General features: G+C 35.6%; 1 protein-coding gene across 3 annotated transcripts in view; it reads left to right on the top strand.

The window, feature by feature from the left end:
• Positions 1–1,852: 1,852 nt before the first annotated feature.
• Positions 1,853–16,608, top strand: part of LOC100182676 (beta-1,4-galactosyltransferase 2) — a 17,191-nt gene continuing 2,435 nt past the window's right edge. The window contains exons 1-6 of one of the 3 annotated variants that reach the window (XM_018811354.2): positions 1,853–1,961; positions 9,218–9,667; positions 11,684–11,770; positions 13,451–13,689; positions 14,677–14,864; positions 15,762–15,898. In XM_018811354.2, the coding sequence (XP_018666899.1) occupies positions 9,274–9,667; positions 11,684–11,770; positions 13,451–13,689; positions 14,677–14,864; positions 15,762–15,898 (1,045 nt within the window). In that variant the 5' untranslated portion in view covers positions 1,853–1,961; positions 9,218–9,273. Of the gene's footprint in view, positions 1,962–9,217; positions 9,668–10,740; positions 11,122–11,683; positions 11,771–13,450; positions 13,690–14,676; positions 14,865–15,761; positions 15,990–16,608 lie in introns of those variants that run through there. The other 2 variants (XM_009859738.3, XM_026833944.1) reach the window with 2 other exon arrangements.

Here is a 16,608-nt window from a genome sequence, read left to right as displayed (position 1 = left end):
CAATAATAATAATTACTGGTCCTAGTGGCACAAGTGTGCTTTTTTCTTGTATGAGAAACACTCTTGAAACATTAGTTCAAACCAGTCAGTTTTCGTTGCGCGGTTACTATTATTACAGTTTAGTAGTAGAATCAGTTGCCGTGTACATACAGTAGTGTGGGGGAAGATGGGACACCTTTTACCTGTATTTTCTCGTCCTGTTTATTAGTATAAACAAAGAACGTTCAAAGAATTATAAAACTATATCTTCACGACTCCCATAGACCGTTGTTAATTGTTTAAAACACGATCAAGATGCTTGGATATTATGTGCTAAAGGTGTCCCATCTTCACCTACCCTACTATATATAACATGTAGGCTAAGTATTACTTGAATTTTAGTAATACTTAGCCTACAATTTTGAGCTAAAAATTTAATACGTAATTAACTATTAATCAAGAAAACCTATAACGGTCTGTATTATAAGTAATCTGAAATGCCTCCAGGACCATATACGTAGAATTTCTGCACCTTTTTAGCGCCAAAATCGGTCAATATACAAATTGTAGTTCTTCGCTTGGATTAGTAACAAGTAAAACTAAACTACAGACCGAAATGCTAACAGCCGCAAGGCATTATCAAAACGATAGCTTCCCCTCTGCTGCTATAAAACATATGTTTACAATGCTGAAACTATAGCAATAGTGAAAATACTATGCGAATGACGATCAGAAGTAATTTTTAAATGGCTGCAGCAGTCAGGTGTAGCTAAGCAAGTGCAATTACTATTATAAATCGACTATTGCATTTTGTTAGTTGAAATAGCAGTTTGGGATTAGATGGCCTATATTTGATAGCAAACAAAGAATATTTACAGAATTTGTTAATTGCTACAAAAATGTTGTTGATTGCTAAAACCATATTTAGAAAATATGAGATACTTTGTGCCAACGGTGGTATTCATCGCTAACATCACAGTATAGTCCACTTATACTACATTATAGCTGTAGTTATGCCAACAGCATAGAGTTATAGAAATCCTCTCAGTTGTTTCTGAAACATGAAGCGGAAATAGATGTCATATATGTTTCAACATTATCAGGAACCTTGCTGTCACTGTCGAGCTAGTACTGTTGTGCCAGGGATCTATTGAGATGTTTCCATATGTAGTAATGTGAGATACAGTAGGGTGGGAGAAGATGGGACACCTTTAGCACATAATATCCAAATATTCTGATCGTGTTTTAAACAAGTAACAACAGTCTATAGTCGTCAGGATACGGTTTTATAATTTTTTGAATGTTCTTTTACTACCAAATTTTGACCCAATCGTCGCACTATAGTTCATAGTTTTAAGTGTAAATAAAACTATTTAGTATTAAAATTACGCAAAAAAATCTTTAACGTACCTTTATGGGATTGAAAGATTTTGTGAGAAGTTTGTGTTAACGGTAATAAGAAACTGTCGGCTATACTCGCAGGCTTAACATTTGGCGAGGTCTCTATTCTATATATCTACGGTAGCATTATACATGGGGGGTGAGGTAATGGGCCAACTGTAGCAATAATATCAGGTATCATGGCATGTTACACTGTGGAAACTAACACACGTCTATAATATGTACACGTTGATTTAATATATATGAACTAACTCCCGTCTTATATAGACTCGTTGAGTTAATATATATTTTTCGATAACCAGCAACATTTTTTCAAAAAGCGTCTATTGCGCAAAAAAACTTAGGAACTCTAAAATTGAGACCACCATAGGTTTTGGGAAATTTGTAACCGTATAAAACTGATTAGGTTCGAACATAGTGTATTATTAAACTATGGTTCTAACAATGGCATGCTTCTTACGTCACATAAGAACCACATGAAAATTTGCAGGTAAAAATGTAGCGTTTATTTTGTTAACATGTGTTTAGTTAAAACGTTTGTTTAAAAGTACAAAGAAGTCGACCTACTAAATGGAATATAGGTATGTATTGTAAAGTATAATATATCGTATATAGCTTTGCTTTATGTATATTATACTGAAAGATTGCCTTTAACTTTAACTAAACAGGTTGTATATTTGCATCATCTATATGCCGCCACTGGTTTAACAATTTTAAAATGGTGGAAAATGCGTCTCGGTTTGTTTAGGGTTGTTTTAAAAAGTTTATGTCTAACTGAAACGTTTAACTTTTGTTGTGGAAAATTTGATTTAAATCATGCGAAGTTTCTTTTAAATTTTGAGCTGTATTGATGCAAAATATTTTTACCGCGAGATGTCTCAAGGGAGCAAGGATGATAATGACAGATACGTTTCCGGCGTGTCCACAGAGCAAAAACATTTCTGTTGCGTTTGAATTTTTATGATAGCACCCTTAACACGTTCGGGATGCGCCGCTCGGCAGTTACAATGTGTATTCCGCCACAAAAGCCCAATTCCCACGGCTGCTTTATTTCCTACGGTAGTACGATTTCAATTGTGCGGAATTTACAATGTGAAGTTTAGAAAACAATATAACGGAAAATAGCCGTCGATTTGTATGAGAACATAATATGGCAGTTGTCGTTGCGCCTTACAGTAGCCCGATAGCGCAAGTTCACGCTTTTTCTGGCAAACGCCTTTTGTAAATAATTCGAACGCTTTTTCATTGCGTCGCAGTGACGAGCGTCTCTTCACTGATTAGTAGACTGTGTTCCGTTGAGAAGCCGGCATAGCTTCATTGTTAAAGAATGCTGTGGCTCTGTTTCGACACCGCATGCGCTATATATACGGCAGCGCCGTTTTAAACGCCGCACTTCGGCAGTGCGTTAACACGCATAGGTTTGTAGTAGACCGGAACAGCAGCCAGTCGAGGATTATATTGACTGCTGCAAGGTGTTGTTGTTATTGTGATTTGTGATTACTGTAGCATCTTGACGTTTCTTCGAAGCAGTTTAAGAAGAGTAATTTAAGGACCCTTGTGAATACGTTTAGTTTTAGTTGATTGTTTAACAGGCGATGCAAAACAATTTGATGCAGTATTTGTGGATCCCAGTGCTTTTAAACTAAACTTATCAGAACAATACATGTACGGATCGAGCAAGAGTTGCGAAACGTAAACATTGTGTGTGTTTATGTTTTTCTAAACTTACGCCGCGCATACAGCCGTTGCTTTGTACTCAGCAGTACATAAATGGCTTTTGGCTTCAAGGATAGATTTAGTAATATGTTATAGTCTAATACCATAGCGGCGGTGGAAAGATTATGCTGCGTGGCCGAGAAGGAAGTGATCGTGGGCTGTGATACAGCGACAGAATAAATGACGTCATAGCCCGATTGCATCCGCTTTAGGCAATTCGTCCACACAGAAAACAATAGGCTCAAATACGTTTAAAAGAAAGTACCGCGATTTCTGCGCATTTTTGTAAAACACAGGTTGTGTGTAAAAACGTCATGCTCAGTTGCTGTGACCAATGATTGTCCAGCGCTGTCACATACTTGTTAACACGCCGGTGGCCAGCGTCTTCACTCATCGCTTAAGTATGTTAAGTTAGACCATGACGGGCTTCGGTATTTTTGGAATGTTCGAAACTGGAGTATCTCTACCCAGTTCTCGCTAACGCTGATGTATTTATTAGACCGTGACCTTCGAGGTTTAGGTTTCTAGGGAAACAATGGCGTTGCTTCTAGCAACTACGAACGCTAGTTTCTAATAAACCGTTTGTTAGAATCGGTAAAATTTTTGTAGGGAAACTGCGCTTACACTTGTCTACAACTAATAAAGTGTGGTATTTACCAAAGCGTTGATTCATGTTTGTAAATGTAGATAGTAAAATGTAACATTTGGTATATAAGAACTGGACGTTTGAAATTGAATCGTGTCCCGGTGTCCGTAACCAAACAATAACTAAGTCGGTATCAAATTGGTTACTTATAGTAAACTGCCGTTAGTCGAGTATTGCGCTTTGGTTAGGGCTTTCATAGGGCATTGTGTAAAAGAATTGGCCTTTAACCGACAGCTTTAGTTTTAGGACTGAAAAAATATATCAATAAACCCGTTCTATTTACCTACTTCCTATTACCCGCTAGTCCTTTTAAATGCCCTAGAATTGTGTTATGAATTATTCAGAAAGTAAGCGTATTCTTTTGTTTGCCAACCTCATCCAGGTGTGTATAACTAGCACGCCTTGAAATGACTTCAATAAGTGGAAATATTCAGAACCAGTAATCGTAACGTGTGCAAAAGTTTACTATCGTTTATTTAATGTTAGATTTCGTATTTCAACTAAAATTCTTGTTTTTGCCCAAAAAGCGTGGATAAAAAAAAGCATTATGCATTTATAATTGCAATAATAAATAACCAGTACATTTGTTAAAGATATCACATTTTACTAACGGTTTCGTAACTGGATCAGGTTTCAGGGCTACTACACGGCGCCGCAAAGAAATCTTTTTTTCTTTCAGTTCCAATTCAGTGGGTTAGAGTCTGGAAACATACACAAGCCACATGGCTTGCTATGGAGACAATTTAAACAGAGATTTCCTTCATGGTAGGGAAACACATACGTCATACGCGGTATACGTCTATTGTGTTGAGCAGTTAAAATTAACAAACGGAATACACTGCTTGGGAAAGTAGAGCTTGAGCGTAATGCAATTAACATGATTGAGTCAGTTTACGCTTATTGTGTTTGAGCGTTAAAATTAACAAACTGGTTACACTGCTCTAGAAAGTAAAGTTGCGTAATTGACAGGGTCGAATTTAACTCAACAGTCGTTATTCTGATAAAGGTTTAGTTACAACAGAATTATTCAGGTTTTGTATGAAAACTGTTATCATGTATGAGCGAACCGTAGCAATTAAAGAAGTTATATAACTGGTCGCAATGTTCTTATCGGCTTAACGGTTATGTTTACAACTTTAGAGTTGTTTCACCACAAATTTGATCTCCGTGTAGGAGCCCATTCATAAAATATGAGCTTAGTTATAGTGTATTGGTCCTACAGTACTAGCATATATAGGGCCTATATTTGAAGTTATTGTTCTAGCTCAGTATCTGTACCTGCCGTGGTCCAAAACAGTTGACGTTAATAATATAGTATGGTGGAGGAATACGGGACACCTTTTTAATCTATTTTGTACGTCCCATTTTAGTAGAAAACCAAGAACATTCAAAGAATTATTAAACCGTTTCCTCGCAACTCCGAAAGAACGCATTAATTGTTCAGAACACAATCAGTATATTTGGATATTATGTGTTAAAAGGTGTCCCATCTTACCCCACGCTGAAGTTTCGGAATGTAACGTTCTGGGATTGACCATAAAAACAGCTGAGCGTCGCTTTTTACTTTCAAAATTCAAAATGAAGGCGTTGATTTTTTTGTATAAAAGTTTGTTTAACTATGTTTACCGTGGAAACGTTTGCCGAAGAATGGTCTTTGGTCCCGTGGTCAAACGTTCTATTGTTATAAGTGCTTGTTCAAGACGTCTACATTGTAGTTAGCCCTATCCTGTACAATTTCTTTACAGGCCGTATTTCCACACTCAGCATCGATCTTTAAAATATTGTGATTCAAATATAATAGAAACGCTGGGGTAGTTTATCATTGTTGTGGCGGGGTAATAAAAGTGCTTGAATAAAACCTCTAAAACATAATTTGATACGCTTTTGTCCAAACAACCACCTTATATTAATTAAGTCTGTCGTATAAGAAACACAGTTATGTAGTCAACTGTTTTAATTTTTGTTAATGAGTACGTTTAAGTTCAAACAGTCTGTGATGTAGTACTATGAGGTAAGTTGGGACATCTTTAGCACATAATGTCGAAATATTCTCATCGTGTTTTAAACAATTAACAACGGTATATGAAAGTCCCGAGAAAACGATTGTATATAATTCTTTAAAGGTTCTTTATTTACTACCAAATGGGACAAGAAAGTAGAATGAAAATGTGTACCATTTCGCCCACTCTACTATATACCAGATATACTTACTCCTTAGGGAAACTTTTAATTAACGTGATAGATTAAAGGAGTTAGTTCCAGTACACATATGCTAGCATTAGGTTTAGGGAGTTTATTTTTCTCAGTAATGTATAAAAGTATAGTGTATCTGGAGCGCTCATCGTTTACTATTGGATTTTGCGTATGTTAAATATTTGTTAATTCGTTTCTGTTCTGTGCAAACTAAATGAACCACGGTGGTTAAAAATCCAAACTAACTCATTTTAAACAGTTAATATAGTAGGGTGGGGGAAGATGGGACACCTTTTCAATCTATTTTCTCGTCCTATTTGGTAGTAAACAAAGAACATTCAAAGAATTATGAAACCGTATCCTCACGACTCCCATAGACCGTTATGAATTGTTTAGAACACGGTCAGGATATCTAATTATTATGTGCTAAAGGTGTCCCATCTTCCCCCATCCTACTATATTATTATATATTATATATGTATATGTTATATATGTGTCTTATTACTATTACACTCGTGACTACATAAGTTATTAACTCGTTTAACATTTTTAATCCTGTTTTTATTCTCTTTTCTTATTAATGTAATTAACTTTGGATCTTTCTTAAAACGCTACTGAATGTCAAAAGGCGTACGGGTTCTACGAATCCCCAATAGATATTGGAATTATCCATACTATACCTGCGTATTACGCATTGTATATACTGATGACGGGTGTCCTGGTGATGTCATATTGCGCTGTCAAACTGCAGTCAGTCAACGCAAGAATTCTTAGCAAATTCACGTAGTATTAAGGTGGCTGTACATAGTGTATGGAATTCGTCTGTTTTGTCCATTTTGTTCGGATTTCGCTGCCGCATGCGGAACTCGAAAATGGGTTTGCATACGACTTAGCAAACGAATTCGCATGCTGGATACTGTGTACAGCCACCTTAAACGTACGTCCCATACGTGTATTTTAACCCATACGTATTACCCAGCTTTGGTATTAATACCCATATGTTGGTATATATTGCTACTGACGTTTAATGGCTTCTAATGTTTATTTAAAAATATGCGCTGTGTTAAATCAATTGACGAATAAGGTTTCACAACTTTCTGTTTCTCATACAAACGGCACGCTTGAGATCTTTTCTACGGGTTGTATGTGTTCAAGTGAGCTACATAAGTGTTTTGTTGTGCCTGGATTCGGCTGTCTGTCGTGAATGGCAATTTTTTTTACCTCTATAGGCTACCATGAAACTAACAGCCATTGCATACTGATACTAATATACGTCATTTCGATCCAGGGAAAACCCCTTGTGACCAGCCGTCCATAAATCAATGGTTAAACGGCAACTACGATTTTAGCTTAAGTAGGTTGGGGAAAAATGGGACACATATTTAATCTATTTTCTACGTTCCATTTTGGTAGAAAACCAAGAACAAGCAAAGAAATATAGCACCGTATGATCTCGACTCCCATGGACCGTTATTAGTTGTTTAAAACACGATTAAGATGTTTGAATATTATGTGCTAAAGGTGTCCTATCTACCCTACTATATTGCCTGTGTATTTTCTCCATGTTAATATAATTATAATAGATACTAGCTTAAACGTTCCGACCCCCAAAGAAGCTGTATGGATTTAACGCTATGTTGTACAGTACTACTATATTATTGGCCATATAGATGTATTAGCAATAGCGTGGCTCGCAACAGCAACACGTAAACAGGTTGGAAGCGTTTTCCACCCCACTGGTTCTTCCGCCATACTGACTAAACACAAAATACGACACGGCAGAACGTGGTAATTGATAGCGGGAATATACTGGCTTCCAGGCTCCGTAATGCTGTGTTGTTGAGTGTCTGTATTAGTTAGTATAGTTTATAGCATATGTAACAATGCTCAGTGTAGTAAAAAGTGTGTATTGGATTTTATAAGTGTCTGTATTATTTATGCTTTTTATATTGTGGCAATAATGTGTATAACAACGTATTGGTTCAATCCTCGCGCTTTAAACTTTGCTGTAATTGTTGCAGAGTGGCAAATTGTACTTTGTCGTATTTAAAGTTGTTATTTTAACGGTCAGTGTTTATTAACATAAATGTTAGTGTTTATTTAATCTATTGCATCACGGCATGAGGTATTGCATGACGAATCCTGTGTTAATCATTGTGGACTTTATACGGCGTTTGAATTGGCGGTACATTTATTTAAAGCAAATTACAGCGGATTTCCACCGCGTTCTGCCTGTCTATTGTCCTGTAACATTGTGGGCGACCTACCAACTGTGGGTTTGCCCGTTATATTAAAATTGTGTACGCACACGGTCGTTTAAGGTATTTTTTTGCACGGTGTCCTTTTAAACCAGGCTTTTTGCTTCACGTGTGAGTGTATTAAACAGAAATACAGTGATGCCCTTAGCGCTCGATTCGATGCATATTTTGAAAACTAAATAAACGCTAAAATAGCTTTATAGAGCGAAGGTGAAAATAAAATCTATTTTGAGTCCGCATTTTTTAAATACGCCATTAAACCAAAAACACTTATTGAATTAAGTAGGGTGGGGTAAGACGGGACACCTTTAGCAGTTTAGCACATATCCAAATATCCTGATACAACGGTCTATGGAAGTCCTAAGGATACAGTTTTATAACTTTTTAAATGTTCTTTGTTTATTATTGTATTAGACGAGAAATATATATTAAAAAAGGCGTCCTATCTTCCCCTACCCTACTATATATAACCGTATTCTCACCACTCACAATGTTAGTTGTTATAATAAAACAATTATGAAATATTGGATATTATCATGTGAGCGGCTCATTTTATCCCACAATACTATTATGTTGTTAAGAGAGCAGCATTTCGTGCTGTTCAACTTGGTCGTAATCTTCTTATCACCTTCAACGAGTATGTTAACGCACAGTTAAAACGTTGCACACCTTTGTAAAAGCGAAATTAGTCGCAATTTTACGCGCACAGTTTGCTTTGGTTTAATTTCTCGTTTATAGTTTATGTATCATTTACCAGACTAATGATCGCGGTGAACGCCCGTTTGTTAAACACGAACCTTAACCGTATACGTTGCCCTTTTAGTATAAAAACCGCATATAACTCATACACGCAGTCATTTCGAACAATACACTGTCTCACACCGCACAAAAAATTTTCGTTTTAACTTTAGATTAGGCTATTTTTATAAAGTTAGCCTTTTAACAAGTTTCGTGTTTCATATTCCGTCGGGTCATTCTGTGAGCTTATTATTACGTAATAAAATCCACTCTTTTATTTCCCCAGGGAGTAATTTAGGATGGCGTATCGACACATCTGATGACGTCTAGTCCTTTGTAACTATGAAGTATTTTCCCGGTCACTATGACAACAGAAGCACCACACGTCATGGGAGATCCCCGTCTTACTCGAACTACTTACGTAATTTCCGCTTCCGGTACGGAACCGAAGCGGGATCCGTTAAAAAAGTCGCAAAATACGTCGTCGCGCTGTTGGCTTGCATACAACTACCACTGTTGCTATATTTTCACCGGGGCGGGGACAGAGGGAGGTTGGAGTACTCACCGGAACAGCCAGAAAGTGACGTTTTAACACGGATGATGTCTCGTGACGTGGGACGGTTAGAAGGCGCTACATACGATCGAACTCCACCCATCAGAATGATGCAACCAATGCAGAATGTTGGGCTTCTAAGAAAGTTAACAAATCAAGTTTACTCGCCGACTAATTATTCCGGTGAGTAAAAGTCGTGCTGTGTTGTTGGTGTAGCGGTTTACTGAGATATCACGAGCGTAAAGATGTGTTCATACACGATACACCTCGCGGCCACTGTTAAGGTATAACGAAGGTACTGTTTAGACGCCAGACACACTGTAAATATAGAATGTATTCATCCCCATGCTCATTTTAAATCCGATTTTTATATATTGTAAAATTCTTGAAATGTTTTTTGTTTACTACCAAATGGGACGAGAAAACAGAATGAAAAGGTATCCCATCTTTCCCCACCCTTATATATTTAGCTCCCAGTGTTAATTATACTTGTTTAGAAATTTAATATATAGTATAAGGGTGGGGAAGATGGGACACCTTTTCATTCTATTTCCTCTTGCCTTTTGGTAGCAAACAAAGAACATTCAAGGAATTATAAAACCGTATTCTTGCGGCTTTCATGGACCGTAAGTAATTCTTTAAAACACGATCAGAATATTTGGATATTATGTGGCAAAGGTGTCCCGTCTTCCCCGTCCTACTATACACGTTAAAATAGTTGAGTTTAAATTAACTGCAGCTGTTATTTAAATAACGGCTACATCGAACGAAAACATATTTTTCGTTGGCCTACTATATGGTTGGTAATTCCAGCTACGGTTGTGTAAAAGCAAATGTAATGTTTACCGAAAACTCTTGTTAAATTATTTACCTTGTATTTTATAACGGGGTTCAACGAAATGTCGCAAAAGGTTCTCGTCGGTAAACATTTATAAAAATTTCATAAAACTTTACTACTATCTTTTCTATACCAATATTTGTGGCTGGAAACTGGTTTGAAATTTTTATTGCATTTTAATAGGCACATACAGGTGTTTTATTAAAGAAACGATGGCCGTAACAATGCAATAACGCGGCTGGGATCTGGAAGTATAATAAAAGGGGTAGTTTTATTGTTTATTTACTATTTTTTTAATTTGCGGGGAAAGCTAGACTACGCCTCTATCTTAATAGTTTTAAGAGTCTACATATTATACGACTTATTGTTTTTTTTTCACAAAATGATCTAGTGTTCCGTAGCCGTTTCCTGCAAAAAAAAGAATGTTAGTTTTCTACTAAACGGCATTTTTAGTGTCGTTTTCTAATTTATTTTTACGAAATAGATTACAGTTTGAATACAAACATGAAAGTCCATATGTACAATAAAATTTTCTTTTCAGACGTTTCGGTTAAATTCTAAAACCATCTTCAATGATGTCAGAGTTAGAATAAAGTTGTTAGGGCAAAATCTTAAATTAAATGAGGTCATATATTTTGAAAGATCCTTCACAGTTATTCAAAAACTTGTTCTATGTTTACGTTATATACAACGTCAGCGTGCTGTGTGACGTCACAGAGGATGCGCTTATCGGATTTTCGTGTTTTGATTTCGCGTGTCCTGTTGCTTAGACAGCAAGTTTTGAATTATTTCAATTGCGGTTGGTAATAGTCGGTGACTGTTTCGTACATTTGTTTTTGTGGCGTCACAGATCGCGTCTGTGTCGTCATAAAACCCGACGCCTTTTTCGATTCGGTCATACAATTACAACGATCTGTAGCAGCACGTGACACGTCATGTGATTCTTCCGCTGTTTTATCACAAACAACAATAGCCGGCTCATTGTAAACCCCATGTGATGTCCATCTTCTTAGCGTAACTACGCGATTTGAAATTTTTTCCCACTCGAAACACAATATCCTTTTCCTACTCTTCCTTTTCTCTTTTTCTCTTCAACCCGGTGTCTCCATAGCACGAAACCACCCTTCTACTTTGTCGGCAACTGAGCTGTCCCTTGCGTATTTACGCTCTGCTATATTAAGCCAATGACCGAATTGTGATTCCATTGCCTACTTAAATGTCATTTTTCTAATCGCTCAATACAACACCACACCCCATAACCAATCAGTTGTCTTTGCAAATGGGTTGTTTATGACGTCACTATCACCATTATCTGCAGATACCACAAAATCGCCAAACCATGACGTGTTTCTATTTTCCAGGTACAGAAAGTTTCGTAACATCCATAGACGCACCAACACAAGTGAAATCTACCATGCCAAGATGTCCCATGACACCACCAAATCTATGTAAGCATTTTAACAATTTTCCCAACTTTATAAATGTTCCTATTAACTTAAGTCACCTCAATTTCATTTAAAATGGGGCCAGACATTTGACCTGGTTCTAGAAATATAGGTCAGTCTGTGTCTGAGTTGGGGTATGGTACCCTAAACTCGAAAGCAATATGATATAGTTAACTTTTTAAGGGTCCTGGATTACAGTATAAGTGAAGCGCCATTTAGCCATTTGAAGAAATTTTGTGCGTAACCAAACATTCATTTGAAAATGTAAACACAACAGTTTGTTTGTTTATGCTCTCCCTGAGACTAAATGTCAAATACAATGAAGTGTTGGACAAATACAAATCTGAACTAATGAATCTCTTTTTTTAAAACTGCTAAGCAATGTATTCAGGAGGTGAAATTTTATCTATAAAAAACTCATAAAGTCTTACTTTAAAAAGTATTTATATTAATGTTTACTTAATACACATGTGGTGTCTGGCTTTATGTGTGTGAAAGTTAAATAGATATGAATAACAAATTTATTTTAAACCACTTTTACATTTGTACAATTCAAAAATCAACAAAGTTTCTTTGTATTTGTAGGTGTGTACATTAACACTATCCACGTAAGCCAGATTTAAATTTCTAAATATTTTAAACTTGAAGTTGATAAGAACTACTTTACCATGGCAAATTTGGGTACAAGTCTTCTTCTTTAGTTTTGGCACTGTTTGATCAATTGTTTAGCGAAACAGCCTAATCTTTGTAATCTCCATAGTTTTTGCCGCATGCCGATGTCAAAAAGATATGTCTGACAAATGACCTATTCAATTTAAACTTCAAAAAAATTTTGGGCAGACTAGATACCAATCGTAAATGATAAAAATATTCCATTGAAGTTGTTGTCATTCTTATCTTGAGTTTCTTAAATTCTTACTAGTGTTGTTTAAAGTTGTATTTCCTGCTTTCAAGGAAATAGGAATATGTAAAGTTTGCTGAATAACAGTTTCATGAAACTGTTATGTTGTCATTCTTATCTTGAGTTTCTTAAATTCTTACTAGTGTAGTATTGTTTAAAGTTGTATTTCCTGCTTTTAAGGAAATAGGAACATGTAAAGTTTGCTAAATAACAGTTTCGGTTTAAACTGTACAGGATAATGTTTTACTTTACATACAAATCTATTACTAATTTTCCTCATTTCACGTTTATAAGTTATTGTATACCTTTGGGAAAATGAACCAACTCTATTTTATTTTCCAACTCCCTTAAGCTGTAACTAAAACACCATAGATAGTGTTACCTAGAGAACAATATACAGCATAGCAGTTTTCCTTAATCAGAATTTATGGTCAGTTAGGTTAACTGTGGTTTTGCTGTTAATTTCCTTCTCTTCGTTGTTCCAATATTTTGTTCTTCACTTTCGTTTTGATAAGTTAATAATCATTTAAAGTGGAGTGGGAAATAATGGGACACCTTTCATTCTATTTTTATCAATAGCCCCTTGTTAATTGTTTAAAACACGATTAGGATATTTGTTAATTATGTGCTAAAGGTGTCCCATCTTACCCCGCAATACTATATGTTCTATCATTTTCTAAAAGCTAAATAAAAAACACGTCAGGATATTTTATCATGCAAGTATATATATAAATATATATGAAAAAGTAACTTGTTTTATTATTTCATAATTTCATCCCCAGTTGGGAGACTAGAGTTCAAATTCAACACCACCCCTCCTTCATTTGAACACACCACGCTTCACAATCAGAACCTTCACCCTGGAGGTTCCTACTTTCCTGAGGGTTGCGTACCACGCCACAGAGTTGCAATTATAATCCCCCACAGATCAAGAGAGGTTCATTTAAAAGCACTAATGTGGCATTTGCACCCAATCTTGCAACGTCAACAAATTTATTACAAAGTTTACGTCATACAACAGGTAGGTAGCAAAGCTGTATTTATGCGGCTTTTTTGGGATTTTAAATGTATGGTAATAAATAAATACTGGCCTACATTCATGGTCCCTTGCTGCACAGTAGGAACTATATCATATACAATATAGTTATGTGGTTTTAAATGGCTTGAACTCTCTATAATTTACAGGCACATTAAAGGGTAATTTACTCCTGATACCCTATATTGATAATGTTAATGGTCTATTGAAATTATTGCATTTAACTTAACACAAAAAGAGAGGCAATGTCACAATGAAAGATGTGGTTAAAAACATCATTAGCACTTGTATTTTGTTGACACTCTTTACCACGTTAGGTAGATACGCCCTTGTAGCATAACAATACAATCAAATCAATCTTAATTTTACATGGCACCGTTACAGCACAGAGATTTTGTTTGAACTACAAAATTAATAAAGTTTTGTTAACAAATGTTGCTCCCTTGGTTTTAGCGTATTGTTATTAAGATTCCAAGTTTATTAAAGGGCTTGATTCAATATTAGGACAATTGGACATGTCTACAAACAAATAACTTTTCCCCATTCTACCTGATCTATTGCTCCGTTGTGACAAGCCCTTATCATATTCAAAACTAAAAGCTGTAAGACTTTAAAAATGATGACATCTTTGTAATAAACTTCATGTTGAAAGCGCTGTTAAAGTTTATTATTTCTCAGCTCAAACTTTAAAGCAGAGACCACCACGACTGTTTACGAACACTGCCTCAAACTAAGAGGATAAGGGTTCGAGGCTCAGCCCTTCTACCATAGTAGACTTCTGTCTAAATTTTGTCAACAATGCACCAAAAATACAAAAAGTCCAAATAATAATCACTTAATATGTTACATTTGTGATAACTCTCGAGCAGGCATGATTAAACAAAACACCCGTGTTATAACAACTATCGTTTCCCCGCCACGTCAAAATAAACAAGATACTTCCATTTATTTCTTAATACATATAACCCTTAGGCATACAACCTGGCTTTTAACAAAGCAAAACTTATGAACATCGGATACCTGGAAGCAATGAAGGAAGATCTTTATGATTGCGTTGTCTTCCATGATGTTGATCTCCTTCCAGAGGATGACAGACTCCTCTACCATTGCACTGATACCCCTAAACATCTTTCAGTTGCCATTGATAAATATGGATACAGGTAGGCATAGGATATATGATACACTGATTGCAGTTTTTTTTAAAGTAGTTTTAGAAGCCATTGGGTATTAGTGTGTATAGAAACAATCTTTAAATAGCATGTATGATTTCAAACTGTTAAAAAAAACTAATTTTCCTGTTATAATGAGAGCAGAAACACTTGCATTTATGTGTATTCAAATTTGAATGTGATTTTAGCAACTTTTAAGAATTTTATCGAGAAATCTATGTAACACGTGTAGCTTTAAGCCCTTAGGTTATTCATGGCATTATAAAGTGCCGGTACCGGTATTGGTATTTGTTTTGTAAACTGAAAGGTACCGGTATATATAGAATAAACTTTTCACTGCCAGCCATGGGTGGTTTCTTGTTTATTGGGCTGCAAAACCATCATTAGTAGGTGAAAAGCTAATTAAAAATACTGGTATGCAAACATGGCAAAATTCTCTTATGAAAGATTTTCCTGAATCGCTTTACTAAGTTTTTTTATTATGACAACTTTTGCCTAACTATATTTAATGCATAACATAGGTGTGTTTGAATTTATCTTGTTTGTACTTTTCGCTTGCTGTTACTAATTAGCCCATAACCTTGTAATTGTAACACAATTTATTATGGGATTCTGACTTTGGGTGGCTTTTCTTAACAGACAACACACATGTACTTTGATCAGAACGGTCCAAACACGCAATAGGTTTCAAATTCTTACTCAAACTTATCACACTGAATTTAAACATGTTAGTTATTTTTTATAATTTGGAAAAAAATAATATTTGTGATTTTTTATTCACTTTTTCTCTGTTTAACTGTTCTTTAATCTTCTTTACCTAATCAAAAAAAATTAGTTATATTATTATTGAAAATTTATATATTATACGTATTATTTTCTATTATCCAGGTTGCCATACCCATCTTTATTTGGTGGGGTCACCATGTTGAGTAAAGACCAGTTCCGCGACGTGAATGGTTACTCGAATATGTTTTGGGGTTGGGGGGGTGAAGACGATGACATGTTTGCTCGTATATTCTCGAGGGGTTACACCATAAAGAGACCTCCATTTCACCAAGCTAAATACAGGATGAGTTACCACGAAAGAGATAAAGGAAATAAACTAAATTTATTGAGGTGGGTTGTGGGTGTTCTAAACTTCCCTTTTTATTCAAGATTTTTTTTTAGTAATACATAGTCGATAGTCCTTATGGTGGTAATACATAGTCCTTATATTTTAGTAATACATAGTCGATAGTCCTTATGGTGGTAATACATAGTCCTTATATTTTAGTAATACATAGTCCTTATAAGAACAAACTTTTTTGTTGTTTTAACATGCAGCTGTATTGTAACAGTTATACGTCACTTTTGGCGTCATATGGCGACTTTAACTGAGTTCCTACGCAACTAAAGTATTTGATTATTAACAATACCCAATTATATAACTTATGTGATTAGAGGCACACAAACGATGGCAATTGTGTCTAAACACCACATGGTTACTCTTATATAAAAAGTGACGTTATTCCGCCTGTTGCAAATCAATGTGTGGGAATGAGTGACGTAATATAAAAAAAAAACAAAAGTGGCAAAATATAGCTGTATCAAGGAGGTGGCACAAACATGAAACATTAGACAAACTTTGGATACCAAATACTGAAAGCATTTTATCCAATTTTGGGTGCCACATTTAGGTTGTAAAGCAATGCCTTATGACCTGTCTCCCTTTCATTTAAAGGTGATCTTGGTCCGA

The sequence above is a fragment of the Ciona intestinalis genome, chromosome 3, assembly GCF_000224145.3.
Source record: "Ciona intestinalis chromosome 3, KH, whole genome shotgun sequence".
In the NCBI taxonomy this organism is placed as follows: Eukaryota; Metazoa; Chordata; class Ascidiacea; order Phlebobranchia; family Cionidae; genus Ciona; species Ciona intestinalis.
The sequence above is the reverse complement of the archived record's forward strand: the minus strand, read 5'-3'. Positions and strand labels throughout refer to the sequence as shown.